The sequence below is a fragment of the Otolemur garnettii genome, unplaced genomic scaffold (genome assembly GCF_000181295.1).
Source record: "Otolemur garnettii isolate 467f Iridium unplaced genomic scaffold, OtoGar3 scaffold00016, whole genome shotgun sequence".
Lineage (NCBI taxonomy): Eukaryota > Metazoa > Chordata > Mammalia > Primates > Galagidae > Otolemur > Otolemur garnettii.
Window position 1 is genome coordinate 22,073,184 of NW_003852411.1, and position 9,502 is coordinate 22,082,685.

Sequence of the window (9,502 nt, forward strand, 5' to 3'; positions counted from 1 at the left end):
TGGCTTTTTAACATGATTTCATAATTACCAATACCTCTGAAATTCTCTGATCCCATTCTCTTGCCTCCCTACCATATACAGTCATGGAGCACTTAAAGAAAGGGATACCTTGTGAAAAATGAGTCATCAGACAATTCTGTCCTTGTGCAAACAACACAGAGTGTACTTACACAAGCCTAGATTGTATAGACGTCTACACACCTAGGTTATATGATATAGCCTATTGCTCCTAGGCTTCACACCCATATAGCATGTTACTATACTGGATACTGTAAGCAACTATAATACAATGTTCAGTATCATCAGTACAGTAAAAATACAGTATTATCATCTCATGGGACCACCATTGTGTATGTGGTCCATAATCAAGTGAAATATTGTTATGCTGTACAAGTATGCTACTGCGACTGGTTCCAGGATCCTCACATCCTCAAGTCCCAGAGCTGGCCCTCTGGAACATGTGTACGTGAAAGATCAATTCTCCTTACATTCAGGTTTCACATCCACTGAATATTATATTTTTGATCCACATTTGGTTGAAAAAACTCTGCATATAAATGAACCTGTACAATTTACACTTGTGTTGTTCAAGAGTCAACTGTAATTACACACATCTTAACATATATGTTAATGCACGTGGCTATAAGAAATAAACAACAACTATCTACGAACCAACCAAATAAATAAAGAACCACAAACAACTTAACCACTACCTTGATTCTTGACCATGTTCCTCAATGTACAAACAGTGCTCTCTAGAGTATTACTTACTGTCCTAATTATATTTTTAAGAACAGTGATAAGGGGCTTTAAAATTAAAGATGCAAGTCTAGTTTTACAAATGAGAAATTCAAGGTGAAATATTTATAGAGGCAGGGCCAGGTGTTCTATATGCCGATGACTGTGTTTGCTTATGGTTAGACAAAGATGTTAAGGCATTTTCCCTGTCTTCAAGGTGGTCTAAGACAAACTCTCAAGCAAACTCTTGTACAATCTCTAGTATCGTATTATTTTATGATTTGTCTCCTTGCCAAAGTATTGGAGTCAGACCAGAAGCCATGGTACTTATATTCTGCACACTGGAATATATCAATGGGTGTTGAAAACAAAGAGTGAAAAAAATTGAGCACATCAAAATACATGGAGTTAACCACCTGTGTAGTATAACCTTTATTGTAAGTTTATAAGGCCTCTGAACAGCCAAAATGTCCCCAGTCTATATAATCTACACTGGCCCTCTACTACTAATTTAATTCCTTTTCCATTTGTCAGTCTCAGATTATTCACACATCTATGCTAACAACCACTTTTCCCAGAAACTCCAATAAAAAGCATAGCAGGACTTATTTAATTTTCTACACATTAAAGTGTTTTAATTATGGTACCAAGAGTGATGTAAACTTCTGTAACAGAATTTATGTGAAAAGAATCACCATGATCGCCATACAGATCTTTACAGAATTTAAACTGCAAAGAAAGCACAACTGATATCGCTTTTCCACAAATATCTGCAAATTTAACTTGTTCATCAAAAGACAGAAAAACAGTATAAACCATTTAATGATTATAAACCTAGAGAGAGAAGATTTTAACTGATCCCCAAATCAACAGAACCATAAGTAAGTACGTGAAGCCCTTAAATAAAACCTTTTAGAGACTCTTTGGGATTGTTGACTCTCAAGAATTGTAAAGAACTGCAAAAATCATCTGGCAGCCAAGAGTGAATGCAATACTCCAGATGCATTATAAAATGCACCGAAGTTTTGCATTTATTCAGATCTTTATGTTACCTTTTGCCCAATCATTATCTGCTGTTATAAATTCATCACGGTTCTAATATGAGTGTGCCCCTCTTTCCTTTTACCCTGACCCAACTCTCCAACTACTGACGCGTGCAGCAATCCTCCCTATAGGAGACACTCGGGCAGTACGCTCACTTCCTTTCCCAGGTCCCATGCCTTTCACAGAAAAATGTCAAATCGATGAAATGGATTCCTGAGTCCTTTTTCCTAAGAGAAGATTCCACACCCCTGGCACCCCCTCCCGCTGTGACTTCACACACACACACAGTTCTAGAGCCCCCTCAATCCTGTCCACCCACTATAAGCTCCTTCCCCTGAACACACACACACACTCTTCCACGCCCCCTTCCGCTTTAAAGACTGCAGCCCCGCCCCTCCTCCTTCAGAATCAAGAATTAAACCTCTGCACACACATCCCGTTACCTTTAGTCTGCTTTAGTCTCCTCAGCTCCTCTTCAGAGAAGCCAGCCCACCCCTGCGCCATCTGCCCCAGCTGCCAGCGTGCCCCCCAGAACAGCCAAATCTCAGAACCCCGGACTGCCAACACGGCGGCCCAAGCACATCCGGGTTCTTCCCCGGTCGCGTCCTACCAGCCAATCAGCTCGTCGAGCTCCGGACACAGGCCCTTTCTCGCCGGCGACAGGCTCCGGCTCCCTTTGAAGCTGCCTCCAGCGGTGCCTGACAATTTGCCTAAAGAAACCTTGCCACGCAGACATTCGTTGTCCCTGAACTGCCTCTGCTCTATCTCGAAGTGTCTCATTCTTGTTGATCAATCGCTTCAAGAGATAAGGACGGAAATGGTGCCGGGGATAAGTTGAAGACATACAGGCAGTTAGGAAGGGGCTATAAGTCGGCGGCGGAACGGGCAGGGCGGGAGCGTCTCTTGGGTCTTTTGCAAATTCACCGGGGCGGAGCCTTGTACCTCTGGTCCCAGAGCGGTCCGCTTCGTGGCTTTTAGAAGAGCGTGTGTACTGCCGGGAGGGTGGAGTGGGCTGGACGCATCTCCTAGATTAACTCAAGAAAATGATCAGAGTTAGGCCTTTAGTGATGAAAAAACAATTTAATTCATGGACAGGAAGCAGACAACATTTGCTGTAACTAGTCTCGCAGGCCGTAGCATCTCCCAAATTTCTTTTGCTTCTGGGTGGTTTTCTTGGTATTTCCTTTGCGATTGATTTTTCTAATGTGTTTTCTGCTAAGGAATGTCTTAAATGTCTCTATATAGAAATAGATCTCCCTTCCAATTTTACATTAAGTAGACAATGTAAATTGTCGGTGCTGGGGAATGAGAAAACATTTCTTAGAATCCTACCTTGAGTTCTGATTTCATGGTCCTGCTTCTGCCTTAAACGCTAACTTCTCTGGGCTTCTGTCTTCTCATTTTAAGTAGGAGTGCCAAGATTAAAAGATGCAAGAGTGTTGAGAGTACACAGAGACAACGGTGATTTACAGTGAATCAGTTATATTTAACACTTTTCCCCCCACTATCTTTAGTAACTACAGCACCCCATTATCTTGGCTTACATTGAAGATCCGAGTTGTGACTCTTGACTTTAGCGTGTCAATATTTTTAAACAAGTGGAAGGAGCGGACTGGAAAATAAAACACTAAGAAAAAAGTTGAAATGAGTATCTCAGATTTAGTAAGAGATCAAAACGTGAAGGATGTTTGAGAAATCCCAAATTTATTAGTTTAATCTTTGAGATTTTAAATGTAAAATAGTTTTTGAAATTTGGGTACGCCACAGAGGCATCATTTTAAATGTGGACTTATTTTTCATAACATTTAAAATGCCATCTCAAGGGATTGGAGGAAACAGTTTCATCTAGTTTTTAACTAAATAAATTTAAAGTAACCAGATTATCTAGCTTCAAAATAGATGGCTATCAGTGGCAATCTGATAGTTAATTCATTTTCCCATTTGCGGGTAACAGCCATCTAGTTTATCTAATAACAATATTAAATCACACCTTTGTGGCCCTTGTTGAATTTTACACATAAGATTTTCTTTAGCTTACCTCTGGGTGAATTTTAGGAATTACCAGTAATCTTAATAGAGATGAAAATTAAGGTATTTTAAAAGGTTTTGCATTGGCCTTGAATGAGAAAGTGTGAGGAAGATATGCTAAAAGATAAAATCCATCTGTATAAAATTATAATTTCCATGCTGAGCATGATGACTTATGCCTGTAATCTTAGCACTTTGGGAGGCTGAGGTTGGAGGATTGCTTGAGGTTAGGAGTTTGAGACCAGCCTGAGCAAGACTAAAAACAATAGAAATATCAGCCAGACGTATTAGCACACACTTATAGTTCCAGGTACCAGGAAGATTGAAGGAGGAGAAGCATTGAGTCCCAATGTTTGAGGTTGCAGTGAGCTGTGATGATGCCATTGCACAATGCCTGGCAAACGGAGAGAGAGCCTGTCAAAAACAAAAAATACATATATTATTTCCAGATTGCAAGATTCTAAATCTCCTGTTCGTTGTTTCTTTTGGCTCTCCCTCATGGTAGCTGTTTTCTTTAAATAACGTGTAATATTTTAATGGGAGCTTATCTTCAAAGAAGTGCTTTGTTCTGTGGAAGCCTACTGTCCCCTGGGTTGAGAAAATGTTTCTACAGGTTGGTTTTACTAGATCCTAGAATTTTCACTTGTTTTAAACCAGATACTATATATAAGGTAATTTCTTCAGCTTATTGTATAAATTTGGATCCCACCCTCATATATGATACAAGTCTCAGGTGCCTATACAGATAGATTATTTTATATGTGTATCTATATATAGACATATAATCAAAGATAGCAAGTTTCCTTCCTGCTTTTCCAGAGCACTAGGCTGAGGCTTTTGTAGTCTTGTGTTAATACACTGTCCATCTTTTGCAGGCTCTCAGCTTTATTTCAGCAACCTTGTCTCCAAATATATACATAGGAATCCCAGTCTCCAGGACTTATTGTCACATAGAATCTCCCTTTGTGCATTTCATTTGATTTCTGTAATTTTTTTGTAGTTACTTAAATAAAAACACGTTATGCATCATTCAGCATTTTTATGTGTTTATGGAAAGGAGATCATCTGTGACAACTTAAGTTGATGCTTCATCAGAGCCACTGAATAATCTAATGAAAATAAACATAATCATGTCTGTCACCCAATTAAAACTAAAACAGCTTTCCAATGTATTTTGCGTAAAATCCTGGTTCCTACAGGATCTTATAACATCTGACCCCACCTACCTCTCCTATGTGATCATTAGCCTATCTTACCCTTTTTCTCCACACTTTCTATGCCCCAGCCAAATTGGCATTCTTTAGAGTTTTAGACTACATCAGATCTTCCTTTCCCCATACCCTGATGCCTTCCCAGAGCTTTCCCAAATGCTATTCCTTTGACTATGATATTTCCTTTATCTGGATGGCTCTTCCCACTGCTTCAGGTTTTGGTCTAAATGTCCACCTATAGGCTTTCTATGACCACTCTATATAAATAGTACCCCCCTCAATTCTGTATTCTTTTATCACTTTTACAGCACTAATTACAGTTTCTCAATCTGATGGCCAAATGTAACTCATCTTTTAGACTTTCTTACTGTGCAAGTCTTGGGGAGATGAATTTTTTCAGCTATTATATACATGCATATTAAAATGCATGAAGTCTATTTTGTCTTTGTTTCTGAAAGATTTCACTAGATATAGCCAAATTCAACTTTGACATTTTTTCTCTCAGTACTTTATAAATGCTGCTCTGTTCTTCTAGCTGGCATTGTATTTGATGAGAAATCTGCTATCACCCTCACCTTTGTCCCTTTGTACATAATGTGCCTTTTTCTCTGCTTCTGAGATTGTTACTTTATCAAGATTTTTGATGAGTTTGAATGTGGTATTCCATGGTATAGTTTTCTTTATATTTTTTGTGCTTAAGATCTTTGGGGATACTTGAATGTGTATTATATTTGATAAATTTGATAAAAACTAAAAACCCACACATTGACAAAATTTTGAAAATTTTAAAATTTTCTACTATTTTGAAGCTAAGTAAACTGATTAAAATGCACAATATTTAAAAATTTTCTAGCCATTATTTCTTTAAATATTTTATTTGTTTTTGCCTTTTTTTCTCCTTCTCTTTTGGGGATTCTATACAAGTATATGTTAGCCACCTGAAGTTTTCCTATAGCTTACTGATGGTCTTTGCAGTTTTTGATATATTTTTCCTCTCTTTGATCCTTTTTGTATAGTTCCCATTGCTGCATCTTCAAGTTCACTAATATTTTTAGTATTTTCTTCTCCAATGTCTAATTAATCTTCTATTAATCCCATGTGTATTTTTCATGACAGGTTTTGTAGTTGTCATCATCTCTAGATGTTCAATTTGAGTATATCTTTGACTTCTTTTTTTTTATGTCTTTCCTTAACTTTTTGAGCATATGGAATACAGAAATGAAAAATATGAATATCTCTGCTGATTTTGTTTTAGTTCTGGATAAATTTCATTTGGTCAACTTTTCCTTCATGATTTATATTTTCCTAATTCTTTGCATATATGGTAATCTTTTATATGATTCAAGGCATTGTCAATTTTTCCTTGTTATGTACTAGCTATTTTTGTTTTCCTATAAATATTTTTGAGCTTTGTTCTGAGATGCAGTTAGGTTACTTGAAAACAGTTTTATCCCTTTGAGTCGTGGTGTTAGAATTTGTGACATAACCAGAGAAGTGATTAGTCAAGGACTTATTTCCTACTACTATTAAGGCAAGAATACTCTACCAAATACTCTGGGAATTGTAAATTTTCAGTTTGACTGGTAGGACCAGGTACTATTCCTGGTCTATGAATTCTGTATACTCTACTATCTTACGTTTTGCATTCTTTCCCTGATGTCTTAGTTTTGTACTGCTGTAACAGAATATCAAATAAAGAGTAATTTATAAACCATAGAAACACATTTTTCACAGTTCTGGAGGCTACAAAGTCTAAGATCAAGCTGCCAGCAGGTTTGGTCTCCATTTCCAAGATGATACCTTGAATCCTGCATCTTCTGAAGGAGAAGGAACACTGTTCCTTACATGGTAGAAGAGTGGAAGGACCAAGAGAGGGAGAGCCTACTCCTAGAACGCATTGATCACACCCACCCAACCCATGGTGGTGGAGCCCTCATGGCCTAATCACATCTTAAAGGCTCCAATACCAGTACATGGGCAATTAAATTTTAATGTAAGTTTTAGAGGGGACAAACATTCTTGGCCTCATGTAGTTTCCTCACTTGTAGGTGCTGGTCACTACTCAGTGAATACTCGAGGGAGGCCTTCTGCTGGTCTCCGTGGTTGTTCTAGGCAGCTCTTTGCCTTCTGATAACTTGCTATGCACATTCTAGCCCCTTTGTTCTCACAGTCTGAATTCTATCTCTTCTGCTACAACTGCTCAACTGGGAATCCTCCAGTCTTTGTCTGATTTTCTGTTCCCCTCCCCTGACCCCCTACCACAGGCAGTGCCCCAGAGATTCTCTCAAGGCAGTAAATTAGCGCCATCATCAGATGACTTGCCTCATGGTGGTCTCATCTTTCAAGGATCAGTGCCCATCATTTGAAAACCGTTGTTTCGTACATTCTATTTGTTTGTTTATTTTCTTACACTTTTTGGGAGGAAAAGTGCAAGTCCCAGTGTAAGTATCAACTATTATTCCCATTTTGTAGATTAGGAACCTGAGGCACCAAGAGATTAAGTTAGTTATTCAAACTTGCCCAGCTTGATAGTAGTAGAACCAGAATTCCCATTTGAGCAGTATGGCTTCAGAATCTATGATCTTAACTACCCTACCACTCTACTTTTTAAAATATTTCTCAGTTTACTGAGAACTGTGCCAAATGTTTCTCTAAATTCCTATGTGACGCACTTAGTAGAATGTGAATGACTGACAGTCCTTAACCTCACACTCCCTTGGCACTTGGATTTTCAAAAGGATATGCTTATTCATTCAGGTGAATATTTAATAAGTGAAGTATCATGTATTCTAACAAAGAAAAATGAGAAATATTTCTGAGGATTATTTTTGTCATTTCACTCTACCTTGGAATTTTCTGGTTTGATTTTCCCTAAATTCTTCATTTTTTCCAACTTCTTTTAATCTATTCTTCAGACTATTATAGAGGGCCTAAAAGTTCCTCCTTTTTAAACCTTTATATTCATCGCATCAGATACTGGGAAATGTGATTATTTTTAAGTAAGAGTCATTTTAAAATGTAGCGTACAAGTAACTGAACAGCTCGCATTTTCCTTTGGGAAGCATTCAGAGCTCTTTCCATCAGCTTTCAGTTTCTAATTTGTGTCTTTGTATTGGAACTTTTATCTGTCTCTGAGTGTGTAACTATTAGGTAGCAAGGAGAGATATGTAAGAAAGTATTTCTGTTTACTCTTGCACTGAAAGCACGGAACAATGTCTAGGAGGATGGCTTAATATTGTTGAATGAATGAGTAGAGGGATATATCAAAGTTTTCGGATGGTCCACGATATAAGCCAAAGGGAGCTTCCCACTGGACTGGGAAAAAATAAGCTGCAAACAACATATTTAATATAAAATGAATGTATCGCACCCAGGCAATTGAGTTTTGTCTGTCCGAGACTGGATAATTAAGTTCGTGAACTCTCATTAGAAAATGTTGTACATACCTCATTGCTGAATATCACTATAATCACCTTTTTGAGGTACCCCCGGGGAAGTTATGCACTGACGCCAGCACCTAGTCTACCTTTCAAAGCAATTTTGAAACTCTTTTTCTCAAATGGCCATCAGAGAGAGCTGTTGTTGTAGGGGTCAGATGTTTAAGTTCGCAAACTCATCCTAGAAAAAAATGCTACATACTTCATTGCTGAATGTCATCACTATGGTCACCTTTGTGGTACTCCCCTTGGCCATTTGGTGACCATAGTGATGTTCAACAACAAGGTATGTAGCACTTTTTCTAGGATGAGTTTGCAAACTTTAGTGTCCAACCTTATATAATCTTCTAATTTTGGGATGTGTTTTCTACTTATGTTTGAATATGGCTGTTTTTAATTTTCATTTTGTTAATCATTTTAATTATTTTATTGAATTTCAGAATTCATTACACTTAAAACAAGGTAATCATACTGACTCTAAAAAGATACTGGAAAATTGAGTTCTCCTTCCTTTACCATATGTTATCTTCACTGGAATAATTTCAATATGTTGTCCAATGAAGAGGCGATTTCTTTTAAGTGCACTGTATTTCAAGCATTAAGAAAAGTGAAAACATAAAAAGCATTAACTAGAACTTCTGGGCAACACAGCTCTCCTGTTTAGTAGTTTCCATAGGTCCTCAGTTTAATTACCATGTTATTCTGCCAGCTTTCTCTAGAAATAATTGACTGAATGAAGTCACTTCATTGGATGTTTACAAACACTCGACTTGTAAAGGAGGTATCTGTCAATTCCCCTTTGGCTTGGCCATGACTGAGGCTGACCTGGCAGCGCACAACGGCTATTTTGGGCTCAGCATATTTTCATAGTCACCAACTCAGTAAGATGATGGGAAGCAAAGAGAAGAAGGTAAAACTTTTCGCCTTTATCCTCCATCTTGGTTTTGTTATTTTGCAGTTTTTACTGTGAAAAATGAGAGATGAAAACCCTAATTTGGTCTAAGACACAAAGTGGATAGATAGTGATTTTTTGTATATATTGTT

General features: G+C 37.8%; 1 protein-coding gene across 1 annotated transcript in view; it reads right to left on the reverse strand.

Annotated features, from left to right (window-relative positions):
* Positions 1–2,381, reverse strand: part of GORAB (golgin, RAB6 interacting) — a 19,663-nt gene extending 17,282 nt beyond the window's left edge. Inside the window, exon 1 of the mRNA XM_012802620.2 lies at positions 2,226–2,381. Coding sequence (XP_012658074.1) covers positions 2,226–2,286 — 61 coding nt within the window. The 5' untranslated portion in view covers positions 2,287–2,381. The remainder of the gene's footprint in view (positions 1–2,225) is intronic.
* Between the last annotated feature and the right edge of the window lie 7,121 nt (positions 2,382–9,502).